General features: G+C 40.9%; 1 protein-coding gene and 5 non-coding genes across 6 annotated transcripts; all 6 read right to left on the minus strand.

Annotated features, from left to right (window-relative positions):
- Window positions 1-4,945: 4,945 nt before the first annotated feature.
- LOC124650714 lies at window positions 4,946-5,064 on the minus strand. The gene has a single exon (XR_006987139.1). It is a non-coding gene; the product is annotated as a small nucleolar RNA snoR86 (small nucleolar RNA).
- Window positions 5,065-5,197: 133 nt separating this feature from the next.
- LOC124650713 lies at window positions 5,198-5,316 on the minus strand. The gene has a single exon (XR_006987138.1). It is a non-coding gene; the product is annotated as a small nucleolar RNA snoR86 (small nucleolar RNA).
- Window positions 5,317-5,466: 150 nt separating this feature from the next.
- Window positions 5,467-5,583, minus strand: LOC124650762. The gene has a single exon (XR_006987179.1). It is a non-coding gene; the product is annotated as a small nucleolar RNA snoR100 (small nucleolar RNA).
- A 95-nt stretch (window positions 5,584-5,678) lies between these two features.
- On the minus strand, window positions 5,679-5,756 carry LOC124650744. Its single transcript, XR_006987164.1, has one exon. It is a non-coding gene; the product is annotated as a small nucleolar RNA Z155 (small nucleolar RNA).
- A 62-nt stretch (window positions 5,757-5,818) lies between these two features.
- On the minus strand, window positions 5,819-5,919 carry LOC124650705. Its single transcript, XR_006987130.1, has one exon. It is a non-coding gene; the product is annotated as a small nucleolar RNA R41 (small nucleolar RNA).
- A 4,340-nt stretch (window positions 5,920-10,259) lies between these two features.
- On the minus strand, window positions 10,260-20,213 carry LOC124648781 (cysteine-tryptophan domain-containing zinc finger protein 5-like). The gene is made up of 12 exons (XM_047188489.1): window positions 20,103-20,213; window positions 18,039-18,111; window positions 17,820-17,950; window positions 17,395-17,718; window positions 16,048-17,303; window positions 15,302-15,630; window positions 13,807-15,233; window positions 13,557-13,717; window positions 13,116-13,276; window positions 12,322-12,476; window positions 10,585-11,086; window positions 10,260-10,406 (listed from the first exon to the last, which is right to left on the minus strand). The coding sequence occupies exons 1-11, from the start codon at window positions 20,211-20,213 to the stop codon at window positions 10,883-10,885; spliced, it is 4,332 nt and encodes a 1,443-aa protein (XP_047044445.1). The 3' UTR covers window positions 10,260-10,406; window positions 10,585-10,882.
- Window positions 20,214-21,485: the final 1,272 nt, after the last annotated feature.

Below are 21,485 nucleotides of genomic sequence, written 5' to 3' on the forward strand. Positions count from 1 at the left end.
TGCATCCATGGGCACCCACATTTCCCCTACATGCAACACGCAAAAAATTGGTTGAGCCAGGTTGAGCCAGTGATCTTGGATGTTGATCGGCCAAGCTAGGTCAATCCGGTGAGTGTCGAGGCAGATCAGATGGGGATGGAAACCGAAGGTCTAAAAACCCGGGAAAAACGAGCATGGTCGTTCCGCCACCACAATCCGATGTCTACCGTTGGAAGACCACATCCGATGGCGGTGGGAAAGGGGAGGTCGAGAAGGGGTTGGCAACTGGGGCAATAGGGTTCCCAAAGTCGCACGTCGAGGACAATGCGAGGGTCTGTTGAGGGTGTGTGAGTTCCATGTCATACTTGGAATTGAGATGATATGTTAAACCCTATGTAGACTGTGGTGGTAATGACTGACCATTTATGAGGCTAGTTGTTTTACAGGTGTGACAAAAGATTTTACTCTCCAATGATGCATTTGTAGGTTCACAATGCTTATGTTATTTTTTGTTGATGGTAGTGAGGTTGACTTGGAGGTGGACGACTTCATGAGTCAACTAGACTCTTCACACGCTTGCCTCGATGATCTCCACTATGGCGTCGATGAGGAGGAGGTGATGGCCGATGAGGTGGAGGCAACCGAGGAAGAAGTAGTTGCCAATGAAGAGGATGAGCTGGTCGAGGAAGAAGGCACACAAGGAAGCGCGAAAAGATCAAGGAAAGAAAAGTATGGCGCACAAGAAGACATTGATTTATGCCATGCTTGGATGAATGTGTCACCTGATGCAAAGGTTGGCACATATCAATTAAAGGACAAATTTTGGAGTAGGATCAAGGACTACAACATCAACACCGTGACCAATCCATCCAACCAAACTCAAAGCTCTCTCAGCCACCATCCATTCAAGAGCAATGCAATCGATGTGGGGTTTCTTGGGTGAACTTGATCAATATTTTCTCTTTTGGGGTGTGAACTTGATCGATGTGGTGACTTTTAAATGAACTTTATGCTCTTTTTTAATTTCAGTTATTTGATTTGATGAACTATATGTATGTCTATTATCAATCTAGTTATATTTATGTGACAAAGGCTAAAAGAATTGATAAAAAAAATATTATAAGAGATTAAATATAAGGGATCGGCTAGGAACATCCGTCCTTTATGAAGCTAAGTTTACTCGACCAAATAAGGGACTAAATTTTAAGGGACCGGTTAGAGATATTCTCAGTAACTTCCAATATACATCAAAAAGAGTTTTATTTAGATCACTAAAAATTATAGGAACACCAAATCATTGCGGCTACAAGTATGTTGGTTCATCCAGACGGAATTCAAGGTCCTTAGTTTTGGGGAGGAATACTAGCGCGAAGATCTACCAACATGGTCAACATCTTCATGGTGATCAGATGGCCAATGGAGAACACATGTGCAGTTTCGGTGCCCTTTGAGAATTTTGGGAGCGTAGAAGTTTACAAGCTACCAACATGTGGGCGTTTTTATTTGTTTTCCTTTTGATGCTTCGGTGTTGGACTTCGGTACCTTGGTCATGTGTCTATAGCGGCGGTGTGGCTTAGGACGATGCCCAAATCAAAGTGGTGATGTCCCATGTGAGCTCTCTTGGTGAACCATCTGCCCCCTCTTTCTTTTCTCCCCACTTCCTCCCCCCAGTACCTCCCCCTACCAAAGTTCCTCCCAAAAAGAGGCCCCATTCTTTTACATGCCTGGAGTCTCCCGCTTCCAAGGTCACCATGGCTGCGACAGTGTTGCCCTGCCACTCAATTCTTCACGTCAACCGATGGCGCCCCGATCAGGAGCTTGCCGACCAGGTTGGAGGCAAGAGCACGGTATGGAGGTTGTGAATCTCAAGGTCCTAGGGCTAGGTAATCGTCCACAAGGACGACGTTGGGTCCTCGGCTACTGTTATGGAAGCTAAAAGTATATATGCTAGTTTGTGTGCTCTTTTTTGTGCACGTTAATTTGAGTGCTCCTTTTTTGTGTGCGCAATTCATGCTTTTGATTTTGGTACATTATGTTGCAAATAATTGCTACCTCATGGCAGTGGCTACAGTTTTTCCCAATGCTTTGCATCATGTTTGCAAGTGCCATGTCCTGATGGACGCTAAGGATATCTTAGGAACATTTACAGCAGCCGAGAAACATTTGAAGATTTTCAAAAGGTGCAGAAGCTCACAGTAGGAGTTACATAGAAAAAACTTTGAAGAGAGTTTTATCAAGGACCCTTAAACAGATAGGGGGACAGACAAGAGGTATGCAACCTGCGGAATATTGTCACCAAATCACTCACTGACAAATACTTGAGGCTCCCCTCCCTGCTAGTAGTGGATAGGAGAGACTGCTTCCAACACTTAATTGAGAGAGTTTACACTCGGATTAAAGATGGTGTTTACTTCAAACTGATCTGAGATATCAGGGTGAGTGTATAATTTGGGCATTTGTTCCGTGAAAACATACATCCTATTTGGATATATTTGTTCCAGAGAAATATACAAACTAAAATAACTAAGTTTGCATAGTTCTTTCTTTCTGGACAGAGATAGGTACATATTGCACTTCTAGGTACAACCACTTCTTTCAATTTTATTATTTCGATTTTCAACACATTCATGTTATAAGCCAACTTGAATTGCGCATTAAATTAATCATGTATAATGTTGAATTGCGCATTGGTATAATGTTGAATTGCACATTAAATTAATGTTGAATTGCGCATTAAATTAATCATGTAGCACTAAATGAATGTTATTCAACATTCCTGTTATAAGTCAACTTATGTATGTTTTCTTGCTGTCAAGGCGAAATTCCTGCTGTCAAGATGTACTGTATTACTTTGTTGAACATCGCATTTAAGTGGTGAATCTGATTCCAAAGAGTGCAGTTCACAGATAATTTAACTGGCTCGGAAGAACCAGGCGAGCACGTGACGATTCTTGATTCTCAATAGAGAATACCTATGAAAAGCTGAAAGGATTTTCATGCAAATTGAAATCTTTATTCCCGCAATGTAATTAAAGCATATTAGCGACTCATGTGAAGACAAATACTGTCAAACTTATAATAGGATTGAGGAAAACATAGCTCAGGTAGTACGGAAATGTACATTTCACAATTAAGTAATTAAGGTAACAGATAGGTTGAACTGCAATTGTACCTTTTTTATAACAACAGCACTTGATATTGAGGGTGCTCATAGTGGGATGTAACATAAGATGTCATGCATAAGTTACTAGTTCATGTTACTACCTTCATAGTGGAAAGTAACTTAGAAATGAAGTATCATGAAAAGTATCATTTATTAGTTTGTAGACTCATTTTATCTTGGGATGTGTCATGTTATGGTAACTTCACTAGTAACTAAGACTGCTCATAGTGGGGAGTAACATAAGGTGGTGTCATGCATAAGTTACTAGTTTATGTTACTACCTTCATAGTGGAAAGTAACTTAGAGATGGTATCATGCAAAGTCTCATTTATTAGTTTGTAGACTCATTTTATCTTGGGGTGTGTGATGTTATGGTAACATAGCTAGTTACCACCTCCCTCTCTTTCTTCATTTATTGCTATGTCATGTCACCAAAACACCTTGAAATATGTGATGTTACTACCTAAGTTACTCCCACTATGAGCAGTCTAAGAGCAAGTACAATAAAGCTGACTCAGCAGGCTATAAGAATTAAAATAGTATTGTTTTGCTTAGGTGGATGAGAGAGAAGTGGAGAGAGAAGAGAGATGGGCTATCATGCAAGAGCCAGCTCTTGCACGTGCTCCTAGGCACTTTGTGAGTATGTGTGGTGGGCCTTTTACACATAAAGTTATCAATCCTTAAAGCCAACTAGTATTGTACAAGTTAGCTATGAGAGCAATTCCAATAATATAGCCAACTGTTGGCTATAACAAGATATCATATTATTTGTAGTCATCATATAGCTAACATGTACAATAGTTGGCTATAAAAATGTAGTACTTTACTAATATATGGCCCACCTTTCACTCTCATAAGGTGCCTAGGAGCACGCTGCAAGAGCTGGCTATTGCATAGTAGCCCACCTCCCTTCTCTCTCCTCTTCTCTCTCCTCCAACTCATCTAAAATATATTATTTAATGTCTTATAGTCAGCTGACTGGACTCTATTGTACTTGCTCTAAGCTGACTATAGCTGGCCTTATAGCCAGCAACCGGCTGCACTATTGGAATTGCTCTAAGAGCAATTCCAATAGTATAGCCAACTGTTGGCTATAACAAGATGTCATATCATTTGTAGTCATCATATAGTTAACATGTACAATAGTTGGCTATAAAAATGTAGTACTTTACTAATATATGGCCCACATTCCACTCTCACAAGGTGCCTAGGAGCACGTGCAAGAGCTGGCTATTGCATAGTAGCCCACCTCCCTTCTCTCTCCTCTTCTCTCTTCTCCAACTCATCTAAAATATATTATTTAATGTCTTATAGTCAGCTGACTAGATTCTATTGTACTTGCTCTAAGTGTCCAACTTAGCAAATTTGCTTATGTGGCAGTGAGTTAATGAGGAGAGAGGAGGATAGAGTAATATAGCTAGTTACTGTAACATCACACTTTCCAAGATATAATGAGTCTATAAGCTAATTAATAAAGACATACATGATACTCTATTCTACTTTGATGTTACTAACCACTACAGGTAGTAACATATTACATATAGTAGTAACATGTGCATGTTACTACTCTATTCTATATTACTTTCCACTATGACTAGTTTAACTAGTTACAACCCCTCCCTCTTTCTTCATTTATTGTTATACCATGTCAGCAAAACTCCTTGAAGTGTGTGATATTACTACCTAATTTACTCCCACTATGTCAGCAAAACTCCTTAAAGCTCATACAGATAATCAATATCAAAGATTTAACATCAGCCAATAGATGGTACACGAAAATACAGTAAGCGACTTCGTAATGGAAGTGTAGCAGATTGTTCGAGGCCGTCACAGCATTAAAATTCTGAGCGGCACGGAGAACTGCAGTTGTTATCGCCAACCTTCAATGCAAAGATTCGCCACTTTATCAGGCCCCTTTGCTCTGCAAATTGGCTAAATTCGTTCCTCTTTTATGACAGACTTAGATTAAGCGTCATACATATACAATAATCGTTCCCAAATTAGAATCAGAGAATAGATGGTACACGAAAATAGAGTAAGCGACTACGTAATGGAGATGTAGCAGATTGTTCGAGGCCGTCAAAGCAGGGAAAATCTGAGCGGCACGGAGAACTGCATTTGTTATCGCCAACCTTCAATGCAAAGATTCGCCACTTTTTCAGGCCCCTTTGCTCTGCAAATTGGCTAAATTTGTTCTACTTCTTGATACAGCGTCAGACAGGCTATATTGTTTCTGAAGACTCAAATCGAATTGACAAAGGAAACGTATAAAAGGACAAAGCAAACGAATCACAAACAATTTCTTGCTCTGTCGAACTGGAGATAAATGTTGGTCAAATCCAGGCCCGCGAGATCAAGGCCCGAAGGCGTCAAGGCGAGCAGACATATGCAGACCACCGGTACCGGTGCTCTCCGTGCACAGTACCATGCTTCCTTCCTACCTGGGTCCAGAGCATCGGCTTGTTGTGCACGGCAAGAATTCACAAATAATTAAGGCAAACGAAAATCAAGAAAATGTTCAGAGCAAAAGTTTCATGGTTGATCAGATAATTGTAGTCTGTATTTTGGTCAACACAACAATAAGTTTCTGAAAAGGTTTATCCTCACATCAACCTGCGCAGGACAAGTTAGAAGGGAAAAGCGAAGACCAAGAAAGAAATCTGCAGTAAAATTCAGTGGCAGGCTCAGAAGGATCCATTGGTTTCTATCAATCAGGAGGAAGAAAACGAAGTTCCTTCCCTCAGAAAATCCCTTTACCATAGCATCACAGCTGCCACAAACTTCTAGGGAAAAACGACAGAAGAAAAGCAAACAACGAACAGAATAAATCATACGCTAACGGAGAAGGATAAAATTTGTAGATCTTGGCTAAGAAAATAAGACACGGATCGGGTTCACAGGCTGAGTTGCGACGGCGGCGCCAGGGAAAGAGAATGCTGAAACTAGGAGGGAACCTTGAGTTTATATAGCTGAGACTGGTGGGCTAGGGTTTCGGAAGGATTGGCTTGTAGGGGCTTAATTGGGCTACTCCTCCTGTTTTTTCAGGGCCTATTCTAGCCCGGTGCTAGAAAATAGAAGTAGCCCATTATGAATGGTACAGCATTAACCCTCCTATAAATTCCTAATATTCTGTCTAGAACTAGAACTCGGGAAAGGTACGACCCAATGAGAGACGAGTGAGACGTCTCAGCTGCGAGCCTGCGACCCCAATATAGGCCTATTTGATTTATAGAAATATAATATAGAAATTGTGTATAATTTAGATCTTACAAAAGAATCTACATAAGTTATTTGATTCATAGGAACATATCCTATAGAAAATAATTTTATAAAAAAATTGTAGTGCAAATTCTATAGGAAAAATATTTTAGGTCACAGCTCATGAAAAATTCTTTTGCTACAATAAAGCACACCTCATCTTCCCATAGGATCATCGCATTTTGGACAGTTATTATGTCAGTTTTTGTTCGTACGGTTCAAGTTTGTATGTGGTGGCCAACGGATATTTGTGACAGAATGTAGAGACCAGTCAAGTTTATAGCCTTGATACATCACGAGTTTGACAAGATGCATAGTAGGGAGAAGCAACAGAAGATGATACTAGCACACATGTGCTTGCTATATCGAAATAAAGCAACTAAAGATAGATATGCTCCGATACCACTCAAGGGGATTGTGTATGTATTTCGAAAAATTACATCTACAAGAATATGCAAGATCTATACTATCTAGTTGCACTAATGGGATTCGGTAGATATCAACTCACCTAGTAAAGCGGAAGAGCTCGATGACAATGATGATCTGGCGATCCCTGTAACTAGGTGCTACCTCCTAGCCACGAGAATATCTCCTCCTTGCTCCAACAATCGAATAGACGATTCCTCGGGCGTAGTCCACGCGTCTAGAGATATAATCCGCGAGGGCTTTGCCGTCATCCAGGACTAGGAAATCACGGCGATCGTGGCGAGTAGGTAGGTTTGAGCTGCTATGATGGCTACTTGAGGTGTCTCTGGCTTTATGTTTCCCCTTGAGTCCATCGACATGAAGGGTAGATCAAGATCTCTCACCAAATTTTGCCTCTCATTTTCGGGGATGGCACTCAACCGAGAACTGGCCCTCCTCGGTTGTCCACCTGCTCCGAAACTTGTGTTTACGGTAGAAATTAACTACGCCCATCGAAGGCTCGATTCATTGGCTGCTTTCCTTCGCTCGTCGAGTTGTCGTTTTGTCTTGATCAACTCGCGCTTCTGCCGATGGAGTAGGTGTTGGTATGCCATAAGCTATTCTCGGGTTGCGTCTCGTGCCATAGGGACCGCGCCACTCATAGCTTGCCTTGCCTTGTCCCAGGTTTCTTGCGGGATCCGAACTTGGATCCGATCTCTTGTGTGTTGGTCACCGGTTTCGCAATTTTCACCACGGTCATCTTCGACTTCACGATCCTCATTGCGGTCACCTTCGGGTGGGATTCTTCACCACTTATCCCTTCTCATGGCGATGTCCACAGACCCGATAGGACGAATACGAATTGAAACCCTAGAAAACGAATATGGAAGCCCAAAGAACGAATATGGAAACCCAGAGAACGAATATAGGACTTTAGAGAAAGACTCGGAAGACGAATATAGGAGCCCAAAGAGTAAATGTAGGACCCGAGAGGACAAATATGGAACTCTAGAGGAAGACTCAGAAGACGACTATGGGAGTCCTGGGGAAAGCTCAAATATGTCACCGCAGGTATAGCATGAAGGTAGATTTAATAATAAACATGGAGTTATAGATAATAAATAACTTTTATTATTATTGTCTCTAGGGAATAACTCTTTCAATGCCATCACTGCGCTCCCTTCGAGGCATGGCTCGAGCGCTGACTCCACCGGTGGCTGGCGATTGGAAGTCTGGCGGGCTAGATCAAGCTTGTCGGAAAGGATGAGTGGCGGGCGAGATTGATGTTGTTGGAGAGGATGAGTACTGGTTGCATCTACAAAAATACTCGATAGTAAAAGAGAGCGCCGGTGGTGGGACACACTAGTCATCGAGCCATGTTTGAAAGGAAGCATGAAATAGTTGACTCTTCTTAGTGTGGGACCAACGTTTAACGACACTTACAATGCATGGCTCAAATGTTTATGCCTTCGTTTCCCGAGGCCAACAATAATAAGTTCCGCAATTGCGTGATACCAACCACGACACCAATAAATGTCGGTATGGACTCACTCACGGTGCATAATTATCTGCCTCTTATCTAGAAGCCGAGAAAGCAGTATATCTCGGGCAAAAAACTTTTACAAGTGACTACGACTTATACCGTCCAAACCTGATAATAGGAAGCTTTTTTTGTGGTGGGCGAGCACCAGAGGAATGCAACATGCCAACACAGGACCTCCAAGCCGTGTCTTCAAGCACAATGCCCAGAGATATATTATGTCGAGGAAGCTGCCATCATGTTGATCCAGCTTCGAATCAAGGATTTCGTCCGAATACAACAACCAACTTCAAGCGAGTGGGGGAGATGTCAACACACTTGGTCGATGCAAGCAAGGAGAGGAAAAACACCCGTGGGCGCCAGCGTTGTCGCCACCAACCAAACTAAAGATGGGCATGAATTTCATCCAAATCTTCGCACACCTACTCCCATGCCCGCCGAATTGGGGCAACGTCATCCATGTTGCTCACACGCTCACACCGCCGTCGCTGCAGCAAGCCACCGTAACATTTTGGCAAAATCTACAAAAAAGTAATTTGGATGGTGGAATACTATGTTATACTCTCTCCATCCAACAAAAGATGTCTTAGATTTTTCTAAAATTAGACGTATGTGTCTAAATACATTCAAAGTTTTGACAAAGTTAAGACATCTTTGGCGGGATAGATAAAGTATTGTTGTTGATTTTTTTTCTTTTTAGTTTTACTTGTGCTGATATGGGGAAAAAAATGTGTATTTCAGAAGAAAAAAAATAGAGAACTTCGAGCCGGAGGAATGACTGATGTATTCGGTGCAAACAAGTTGATGACTAGATGGAGGAATGATCAGATGTATCTTTGAAATCTATGCACAACTGATCTAGCGCCTAGGCATGTACTTTTCTCCATGTTGATGATTCGAACTGGATTACTCCATGACGCCAGTTTCTCAAAAGTTCGCTCATTATTTTCTCTCAAATCAATGCACGAAGAATATGGCAACCAAAGGAACCCAAAGAAAGGAACATGTCAAATACATATATTCTTTCATTGCCAATATCAGCACATTCAGTTACATTACCGATACGGTACAACAGCATCGCTGAAGCAGGACCCCAAACAACATTCGGATTAGCAAAACACTGCCACCATCATGTGTTGTTAGGTTAGCCCAAAAATGTGCTTGCAGCAGTCAAATAAGCATCTAGTTACATGTTAACTAAATAATCAGTTAACTCTAGCAGCAACAGAATGAACTTTGTCAGGTAAAATAACACATACGTCAGCCAAAATCATATTAAAAAATCCTTTTTGCCTTTTGGTGATATTCTATATAAATGTACACAGGTATCAGAAAAAATGGCAACAATTAACTCAGGGTGGTGCAAATATACACAAGTTAAAGAGTCAGGTGGTTGCTGCGTCCTCGCCCAGCCTCTGCAAGTTCCCTCATTAGAGGTTTCATTTCCTGTTGAGTCCAAAACTGGATGCAATAGAAGAGGTCTCGTGTCAACTTAACAATCAACAATATCCCTGTATGTTTGTAGCAAGAACCACTTCTAACAAAAATCAGTACAGCTGAATATGTAATAAGATTTGGGTATATAATTCAATCTAACGTGACCAGAGTGCAGTGAAGTTACAGTGGCTTTTACAAAAGGCTTCTTTTAAATTTAAACAGGGATCAAAATTAATTCAAGGCAGTTCAATAAATAAACCACTAAAATTCATGACCCCTATTTCTCGCCTTCAAGATAATCCTCATTTTTGTCTGCAACTATTGCTACTTATTAGCCTATCTATCTGAGGTGACATATCAAGTGCACAAACACCAAAAACATGTAATTATGCAACCCTTTCTGATTTAATTATCCAAAATGATTAAACTAAGCATATAAATATAGCAAATAGTGAGCGTAGGTGAAGATTCTTGCCTGTTGGTACCTTCGGTACCTTCATGACAGACACCAAAAATAGAAGGTGGGGGAATTTAGAATGTTCTCCTGAGTCCTCATCTAAGCTTCTGTAGGAACTGTAAGTTAAAAAGTTATATGTTTTACATTCTCCTGCTGAAATCTTCTCCCTGTTTGACAAAGCATGTATATCTGTTAGAAATAAACATACATGGAAAAAAATTACATCATCCTGCAGAAAAAATAGGAAGAAAATTACAACTTAGTGGACACTAGGGCATGCATATTGTAGTACAAAAAGAGAGGCGAGGTTCTAAGGAAAAACATAATTTCACAAACATTTCTTACCGGTAGAACAGTTGGAAATTCAGTTGACTTCAATAACATGGATTCTGTAATTTGTCATATGTCAACACTGAGAATTTTGAATGTAGCAATTAATGTCGCAGGAGACTCTTGACTTTAAACCCATTTGGCAATTGTCAAAATTATGATCCATAACCATGGCAAGGTGACTCCCCTCCATCGATCCATTCAGATCAATATACTGATTCATCCTGACAGACACTTGGTAGTATCATTGTGGGGAGATGCCAAAGCAACTTGCCATGACATATCACTATTCACAGGAAGAATGTTTGTTCTGTTATTTAACACTTTCATGGTTGATAGATTCCAACGACTGCCGAATCAGTTGCAGCAGCGCCGTGACATTGTGGAAACTGAATTCAAGGACTTCTCTTACAAGAGCAATGCCATCAACCTGACCCTTTCCAATATCAGCAACATAAGCAGCAAATGAATTTTGTGATTTTCTTGTTCCGTCAAATGCATAATTAATGTCGTCTGCCTGTAAAAAACTGAGTCAAGAAAAAATACTCGATCCTAGCAAATCGAGCAGGACATTCACTGGACGATCATAAAGATAATTCGTGAGACATTGCCATGCATTACAAGTAGTCCACCACAACAAGGGGGTGTTACCAAGAACTAGCCAACCTGAACTAACAAGACAATTCACACATAATATACCAAATTGTTAGAAGTGTCAAGCTTAATGCACTAGCCAACGGAACCAAAAGTCCGAATTGATGGAAAGGGCTAGTACAATTCAATTATACACTTCACAACAACCCCTCTCACGTGTGACGGGAGAAGAGAAAGTCAACACGTGAATAGAAGAATAGCACACGTATGAATGAGCATATACGCGGCGAAAGAGGAGGGCAACAACAATATGAGGATAAATTGTGAAAGCCAGGACTCGAACTCGAGGCTCTGGGCTCTGATAACATGTCAAGCTTCATGCACTGGCAACCGCAACCAAAAGTCCAAACTGGTGGAAAGGGCTAGTACAATTCACTTATACACTTCACAACAAGAAGATTATTGATATTCGTGAATATGAACAACCTGAATTTATAGTAGAGCAACACTTCATTTTTTCCCCCAATCATGCAAGTGGTGTCACAACAATTGCCAAACAAGTGCATGCATATTCAAACAAGTGCACAGGTGCATTTGCACAAAAATAGGGGACTGCTTCACCATGTGTATGAGAATCAAGTCAAAAGAATTCCACAAAAATTAAGGAATCAGGACAAAATAGTATATGATGTTTTGTACTATATGTAAGGGACATAATTTGGGAACGTTGGTGCCTAGTCAAACCTCAGTGTCACGTAATCCTTTATAATTAGACCTGAATCTTCTGACACATACTAGGTAGCGAAACGAAAAGAGTAGGATGGCCTATATGTAGCGTACACACTAGTTTTTGCATATGAACGCTCTTTAGTACCATTGCATGCCATCTAGAAAACTGAAAAGATCAGAAAAAGATTCCACCAGAACAGCAAGATGGCACAATTTGCAAACATTGAGTTCCATGATAATATTACAATCAGCAGCATTTTCCCACACTAAACTGAATGATCAATCATCAATAGAGAAAACTAGTTTGCGCAATGCAAAGTTTTAGAATTATTGGCTAACTAAAGTCAATTTTGATTTATCATGAGCATTAGGTCCTACACATCCAATGTATAACTTGCAATTCTGATACTGAATGTCAAAAACACTTACATAAGCAAGCAACCCCATCAAGTGATGATTGTTCCGAGGTATGGAATTTCCAGCAATCTGAGGAGAGTACAAAGCTCTTGCAGAAACAGCCTTAGCAGCTGTACTCTGGTTATTTAAATTGTCAACATCTGAAGCAGACGATGACGGCGACTCAGCTAGCACAAAAAAAAGAGAAAATAATTTGAGCTATCAGAAGAGTCAATCGATTCAAAAAAAGATGAATGACATACTTATTTACGCTGATATGACCAGATAAGACAAAAGTTGCCTTTGTCTAATAAATCTGATACTAGAGCAGATGTTTAGACATCTCCCCATTCTGAAAAGAGATGCATTTAAAATTTCACATAAGAGGTGCACCATGATCATGGATTGAAACCTTACTTCACCTCAGTCCTCAATTGGTTGCGTGTGAAAAAAATAACTTTTCAAATCATGCTTTCAAAATAAAAGCTGTTACACTTCCACTTTATGATAGAAAGAGTAGAGATAAGATACTCAGATATTAAAGTTTACTAGTTTTGGAGGTACATTTGGTTCGTGGAATGGTAACCCTGAAACTGAATTTTACGTTGGGTCAAGAAATAGGATATATTGGTTTTCATCACCATACAATTCCATAAAAATGAGGAACAAAATAGTTCCACAAAAATCAGATTGCCTGCCTGGCAATGCACCAACCTATTCCAGGAATTCGTTCCTCAAACATAGCAAGCCCTTAACTAATAGCAGAGGTTTCGGGAACTATTTAAATAATTAAGCAACTATATGAGTTAAAGCATATGCGGAAAAACCTGGAAGAACCATCAAAGACGTTGCTTGCAATGCATGTTTGTCTTTAATTGCACCAGGATGTTTGTAGAAGGCAGCCTTCATATATGCCACTTCCACACATTTATAGGCCAAAGCAGCATTTGCCATTTTCTTAAGTCGCTCAAATTCACGGGCACAAAATCTATTGAAACAAGTCAACAGTGAGATATTAACATAGGTAACTGCTAGTAAGCATCCCATGGTATTGAAATATGTACATAAGAGCTGGAATAATCAACTAGCCACTAAATATGCAGACTTTCTGTAATAAAGCAAAAGGTGCTTACAAAAGATGGAAGTCCTAACATACTAAGTATATAGCAGCAGGAATAAGTAGGCAATAAAGGCAGGGTATATCAAACCAAATACTATCAACAGATTGTAACTACTGTCTGCATGTTAGAGACGACTTTGTTGCTTACCCACAAAGGTTTCCTGTTTCAGAATATAGTCTCATAGCTTGTATAGAATCCCCTTGTTTGGAGCTATCAATACTTGGAGCCTCCAAAAGAGATGCAACATGGAGGAATTTCAGGCCAGCCTCAAAGCACATGCTTGCGCTCTCAAGGTCATCGCCCTTTTCCTGCAGCAAGGGATGCACATGAAGGACATCAGAGTCTGCATCAAAAACATAGTAGAAAATGTTTCAAGTGATGTACCAAACATTCAAACCTTTAAACGTTTGGACAAGTGCTTCAAATCTCGAGCCTCCTTCAGTAGGACAGATGTGTTTATTGGATTCGGCGCATCACGACTAAGAGTTGTTTGCTTTGTATTTTCGATAACAGCCTTCTTTAATTGTTTTGCCTTGTAGGAGACATCGCCATTTGCTGTATTCTTTAATGCTGGCTGCTGCTTACTTCCTTCGACAGTTGACAAAGGTATTTTCAGGTCCTTGTGTTCTGCATTCTCTTTATCAGGCTTAACCTGAGTTGGATGCTTCCCGGAAGTCAACTTTGCATGGTCAAATTGGTTTGAGTTTAAACGAGGCGGTCTTTCTCCATTTTGAATGGATGGTGTCTGTTTGTCATCACCATTGCTATGAACCGGAAGGGTATGTGAATTAACTTTCTGCGCCTTAGATGGATTCAATTGACTGTTCCTTGTACCAAGTCCAGAATCTTCATTTTTTGAGCATTGGTTGTCTTTTTTGTCCTCCAACTCTCCATCCTTCAAAACATGAGGATGCAAGTCTCCATTAAAGCAACCAGAACCATGAGCCTTGGAATGATCAGGACCCGATCCCAAATCATAGTTTTCCTTGGAAAATGACAAACCACTTTTCCCTGACTCTTGCGAAGGCACAGTTTCTGCGACAACACATGGGTGCCTTTTATGTTGATCCACAAGATTCTTATCAGAAGTTCTCAATGGTGAAGAAGAAACTGATTCTACAGGAGAGGCCCTTGTTTCTTGAAAATCAACTTTACTCTTGTGGGAGCTAGACACCTTAGATGAACTGGAGGCGGCAGCTGTAGATGACATATTCCTCCGCATGGAGCTTTCAGAGACTAATGAATGCTGGAGATGGATATTCTCGTGGTGTTGCTCACTTAAACACTCTTTCTCAGCATATATTGTATCACTACCAGTCCCAGAAACGGGGGATCTGGAGTTGGCAGCTTTCTTATCATCTGTCTTTGAAAACTTCAGCTCTTGTATGGGCTTTTCCTTGGCACCATTACTTTCACCTTCTGTTACAATATGCTTTGAAAATGCATCGCTAGCCACAGGCTCAGGACCACGCTTGCTTAATTGTCTTTGTTTTGATTTCCTTATCTTAATGGATAATTCTGGACGATCAGATCGCCCCTTATCTGAAGTTCTAATGCCCCCGTCTGAGATAAATTTATCATCATTGCATTTAACTGATGAAGATGGACCATATTTTCCCATGCTAGATGAAACACCACTATCAGGCTGCAAGATTTTTGGAGTTTCCTTGATTGAAGGACTGCTTTTGCTAATTTCAAGCTCAGAAAGACGGCGCTTGGCTGGCTCACTGAATTCCTTCTTCATTTTCTTTGATGCCCTAAGATTATCATGATCAACACTGCTCTTCGATTCTGGATGTGTCTTATCTTCTGCAATAGTTTCTCCTGCAGAAATTAAACCATTAGAATCAAACTACTGAAATTAGATAGAGAAAAATGATTAGGCCTTGTACCTTTATCTGAAAATCCCATGCGCTTTCGTTTTTCCCTGTGTTTACGGAAGTGGTCAACATCATCAGGATTTCTACTTGTAGAAGTCTGTAGCTTCTTTGAAGACTTTGGCATCTCAGCTATATTTGATACATTTGCATTGGATTCAACTTTCGGCGTCCCAGATGTAGTGATGGACTTCATATCGCCCTCAACAGTTCGTGAAGTCATAGTTGTGCATACTCCTGATGTAGCAACATCATGGCGAACACCCAAACTAATGTTATTTTCAGGCGCGCGAAGGGCTTTTGTGGTCTCGTCCTCACTTATTTTGCAGTTATTCATTCCAGGCCTACAAGAAATTATTAAAAAAAACGTTAAAAAATCATGGAGATGTAAAGCAAACAGCATATCAGCGGTGCTTGCACACCCAATAATCTATACATGACCACAAACATACAAATTCCAGAAGCAAACAGCATATTCAGCAGTGCTAGAGATTAAGTTCGAAGAAATTTCTGGAAGCAGAACACAAACATACAAATTCCAAAATAAACCAGAATGAATTCAATATATTTTGTTGCTCTAAGGAAACAGAACAGTTAAAAATATTGCACCCCAAAAAAGTCTAAAAATAACACGAAAGAACACTTAGTCCAGTGAGTTATATTGCAGTTTAGAGAATATATAAAAGAGTATGACTAAGAAAAGACAGGGGAAGATCTAAAACTGCATAAAACAGGGAGTAATGTCACTTGCAGAAACTTACAGGAGCCAACTCTGCATGCTACAACGCCATTTTTTGGGAAGTATATCTGGATTCATCCCATAGGGTAAAAGGCGCCATTTCTCACACTTGTCACAGCAAACCCATTGTTCGTTTATTACAACAGGTTCCACAACAGGCGCAACAACGGATAATTCCATAGCCTTATTCGCACATGCTGATGGCACAGGAGCTGATCTGTCAAAACTAAAGGGAGAGATCTTGTGGTCATGGTCATTTCCACCATCTGACTTGCCCTTATCAGTTTCTCCAGATGAAACAGTCTCCTTCTCAGGCTTCACACTCGTATCACTCACATAAGATTTTCTAGTGAATTCGCTCAACTGTTTGTGTGCCTTAAGCTTCAGCTTCTTCCCAGGCAGAGCAGTTTGCGAAGAGGAAATTTTCTTTTTCCTTTTCAGCATTCCAGAAGGATTTCCACCTACATTTTCTGTGATGATATCCATGGATACTGCACTAACTAGACCCCCCATGCCCTTACTTTCGCACTGAGATTGTTCATCTTTTACATGCAAAACATTTCTTCTGTCTCTGTCAAGTGATGTTTTGTTAGGAGGAACATTTGGCGGTTGACTTGGAGTTGTAGAAGGTCGATCATTATATCCATCAGAATCATACTTGGTTTTATCCAAAAATCCTTGATTAAATGTAGGTCCTGTCTTACTGTCCTTGCTCAAATCTACACTTGCTTTTAAATTTGCTTTACCCTTTTTATGATTATCATCATTTGCTGAAACAGCTTTAACATCTACTATTGACTCAATATCTCTGAAAGAACTCGCGTCCCTACCTCGTGCTTTCAGTGGACCATTCTTTGTTTCCTTCAGGTGATTCGGAATATCAGCCACCAATTTTTCTGATTCCTCAGCTGAATGTTGTTCTGTCTTCATGCTTCTAGGTAAGAGGACTGAACCTGCATCATCTGACATATCCAGTAACTGAGGCATAGTCCCCTTATTCACAATTGTTGAATCATTATGTCTGCATTGTGAATTCTTGATACTTGGGAGGTGATCTTTCTTTTCAACATACTTATTTTTATTTGACACCTTATTTTTGTTATCTCCTGCAGCAGAGGTCATGGGACACCAGTCTCTGTTCAGTTCTGCTTTGTCATAATCAAATTCAGGTGCTTCATGTTCCTTTGTTACAGATGCTGACTTTTTTCTCAGCGCCATAATATTGTCTGCAAGTGGTGAAAGCAAGAGTCCTCCAGGAATAGGATGGCAGGTCATTATCTGTTCAAACAACACAGTGGATAACCCTTTTAAATCAATCATCTACTATCTTTTCACCAAGATTAAATTTATTAATGGAGCAAAATGTAACCTGTAAAATGGTATGCGGAGATGCATCTGGTAAATTTTTGGGCTCAGGAGCTCCAGCGCTCCCACCAAGGCTGTCATCCATAGAGGATGAAGGAGAAATGTCGAGGCCCAGACCACTGTAGACAGCAGCAGTATTTCTTGCCAAACTTCTACTGCTGTTCACCTTGATACGTATTTTAGGTGCCTTTTGCTCAGGACCATTGGCTGCTCTGTTCAAAATCTGTTGATGAGGATTACCATTGATCCCATTCGATGTTCTTCGACAATAATCATCTTTTCTCTTGCTATCTAATTCAGTCTTGACAAAATGACTCTTCTGTGCACTCTGGAAGTACATAATAAAATTTCATACGGTGCTAGTATATAGGCAGTACAGCATGGATCCTATTAAGTCAACATATAAAGGTGAAATTTGCAGAAGTATACCTCCACTGGAACATAAGGTGATCTAGAGGCATTGCCATGGTTTCGAGGAACTGCAGGACTTCTAGATTGAGATATAATAGACAGAGAACGCTGGGGGTACAAGAATGAACCATAACCTCCCATTTGTGACCCTATGTAGTGAAAAGATTTTTCAGATACAGCAAACCAAGAACAGTACCTCTACAGAGCAGGCAGGGTGGCAGCTTTGTTTCCTCTTACCCGAGTTCTCAGCACATACTCCACCTTCATAGTCCTTCTGGAAATGACCCAACAATTTTTGAAGTTTTTCATCCTGTAGAGATATATTTCGCTTAAAAGTTAAGCTTCAATAAAGAGAAAAATGCTTGCTTAAGAATTCATACAAAAGATAAGGAGCATATGTGAAAGAAAAAAAAAAGCGCTATTTAAGAGCACGCACAGCAACTCAATTACTCAAAATGAAGACCTGGTTTCTACAGCTCATTAACAACAGTTAAATATGTCCACCAAGAAAGGTCCATGCCAGAAAAATGCTGAAATTCAAATATTAACCAAGAGATAAGGAGTGCAGAAGTCCAGAATATCCATCTCACTTAATTCAAACAAACCCATATGAGTTATGTGATCCATATGCCAGAAGTAGCATCAGCACATGCCTCACTTTTAGTAATGAAAGTAGGATCCAGAATGCAGACCGTGAATAGCTCTATACTTGATATATGTATCTATGGGATATGGTATTATTGGTATGTCATTTTAGACCATTGCACCAATAGGTCTGCAAAGACACAGGCATATCAAGCAACAAAATAACAATTATCCACCTGAAAACCATTTTGGATACTGAATCAAATTTCTAATATACAACGAAAATCTCATAGGATACTGCATTCCTAATCCATAAACTATTCAGCTCTTATTTCTGCAAGGTTCTAAAAATTTGGTAATCGGTATCCGTTTGATCACCCACCTAACAGCGAGTATGTGACCTAACCAGCCCATTTGTGCGACATAAGTAGCGCTTATACGGTACAGGTAGGGGAGCCCATTCCATGTACAGTTGCTCGTATATGTGTATAGAATACTCTACTTTTGCCAAAAGCAGAACTTTCTGTATATGCAACCTGGTACTCAAACTCCTGATGCACAAAATCAGTGCTCATATTTCTACCAACCCTACCAGCACACATATTCACATGTGGAATAAATAAGGAATGGTAAAGTGTATGATTACAAACATAGCAATCAAAAAAGCTGTCAGCTAATGTTTGAAGCAGGAGTCATGTGAATGCACAATGTTGTCAGCTAACGCACGATAAAATACAGGTTTGCCCATTTATTTGGCATCAATCTGAAGCTTCTAACAGATCAATTTTATTCTTTATGAGCTTATAAAAGACATAATCCAAGCAAAAAACAATAACAGATATGTTTTAGCAGGTTTACTTTGCTTCTAGGTTAGAAGCTGACGGGCAAAGCTTATCAGAAGCAACTACTCGACAACGGCAAAGTAGTTTGGCTTGACCGGTGTATCTTCTTTTATGCGTGTTGACAAATGTGGATAGTGATCTACAGAATCTAGCATCATCACAAGATAAAAACGCTGTCTTATTTAATAAGCATGAACTTGGCACAAGAACGTATACGGCTCCAGTGCCATGTGACCACGTCAACTCCCGCACACCAATTACTCCATTCTATTTATACACAATAAGTAACCGCCTCGCACACTTCTCACCAATACAAAATGTAACCGAAACCATTATAGTTTCATCATGTGTGCTGAAACGATGCAAGCAACAGAACTATTTGCAGCTTAAAATTATGAAAGCTCCTGAACTCGACTACAAGATGTGGCAGAAGTTGCTGCAAACTAACATAGGAGCACACAGTAGAATTTTAAAAAACTAATTTGACAATTACTTACTCCACACATAATTCCCAGGAAATCAGCTGAGGCCAACACATTGGCGACATTTTCGTCTGACCACAGGGGGCGGGCGATTGCCCCGAATTTGCAAAACCCCAGCCATGGTAAATACGTTCTAGATTTAAAGGAACAGCCGTGCTGATCAGTAATCGCGTCATCAACCACAACCAGCCGCGGATACGCAGCGCACAATTTCACATTGCCACGACCGAGGTAGTAGCAGCAAAATTACCGCCGCACGAAACAACAAGGCGAGCACGCCACGGCACCGTCAGCTGCTCATCCATCCAAAATCCAATCCAATCCACGCGGAGAACAAAACAAAACAAAAACAAAAACAAACACACGAAGCGGACGGAGAAGCAATCGCTTACGATGTACGTGAGCGAGTCGGGATCAAAGAGCTCGTCGCCGCCGCCGCCGTCGCCGAGCTGGAGCTCCCCCTCCTCGCGTCCCGCCTCCGTCCGCCTCGCGCCGCCCAGCATCTCCTCACATGGGCGCGTGACGGCGCCCCGCGATCGCCCCCACCCACCAGCTCCTCCCGCGGACGCGCCGCGCCGCCGCCGAGATCACGGCCGCCGCCGCCGCCGCCGCCTTCGCGGCCCTAGGGTATCCTGCGGGCGTCGTTTTTTATTTTAGATCTTCCTATTTCTTTTTACTATTTCGTTATTTTCTCTCTCGCTCGCTCGTCGCCTTGGGCGTGCGCGCTCTGTCTCTCTCTCTCTCTCGGAGGAGAAAAGAAAGAAAATAATGAGAGAAAATATATTCCGGGGCAGCGGAAATATACTCTGCCGAATATTGAACGCGCACGGACGCCGGGCCAGTATCTAGCGGCCAGCTTTTTTGCAGATTGGCCCCTGCGCTTGTGTCACCTAGTACTGGTGTCTAGCTGACACGTGGGAGGGCTGGATGCCGTTGGATCTGTGTTTAGCGGCTGGGATGGGGGCTGTGAGGGAGCAAAAGGGAATTTCTGTGTTTGGCGTGGGTGGTTGCGTCATGGCGTGCAGCTCGGAAAAGGAAACGTGTGGGGATTGATTGGGTGAGACCGAGAGCATCAGCTGCCTGGTGACGAGACACGTATGGGATGGTCCTGTGCAGTTTTGCCGTATTGGTCTCCTATCATCGTGGAAACCAGCCAGCGAACAGCAACCTTTGGAGGCATCCATGATGTGTGGCATGGCATGACACCAAGCTTTGTTGCATCATGAAGAAGGTGCTTATCTTTTTTCATCCAAAGAATAGAGGGTGCTTATCTGGTTGCTGTCTAGCATGACGTGCACCTGTCCTCTAGAGTATATCACGCAATCTAGGAGATTCAACATAAGAATTTGAAGCTACTTACCGGTAATTTTGAAAAATAAGAAATGTTCAAAGTTTTAGGAAAAATGGTTCTTTTGCACAAATACATAAAGTTTACTTATATAAAGATGTAAATTTTGTTGAAACTGAATTGTATTTTAGATTACACAAAAATACAATTTTATGTAGACATTGAAAATATCGATGGTGGCCCTCAAATTTAGCATTTTTTGTGTTGTTCGCATGTGAAAGCATAATTGTAATAAAAATATGTGCATGCTAGACACCTTCATGCACTTTTTGGAACATGAAAATCTTGAAGATTTCCAAATCCGGGCTCCCTAGTGCTCGAGTTCAGTTTGTAGTCTCCAGTTTAAGTGGGCTAGTTTCCACACATATCTTCTAAGGTGTGAGCGATGTCTCCTTTGTGACAACTGCTTACGTGACGATTTGCGAAA

This window comes from Lolium rigidum, chromosome 4, assembly GCF_022539505.1.
Source record: "Lolium rigidum isolate FL_2022 chromosome 4, APGP_CSIRO_Lrig_0.1, whole genome shotgun sequence".
Taxonomy (NCBI): Eukaryota; Viridiplantae; Streptophyta; class Magnoliopsida; order Poales; family Poaceae; genus Lolium; species Lolium rigidum.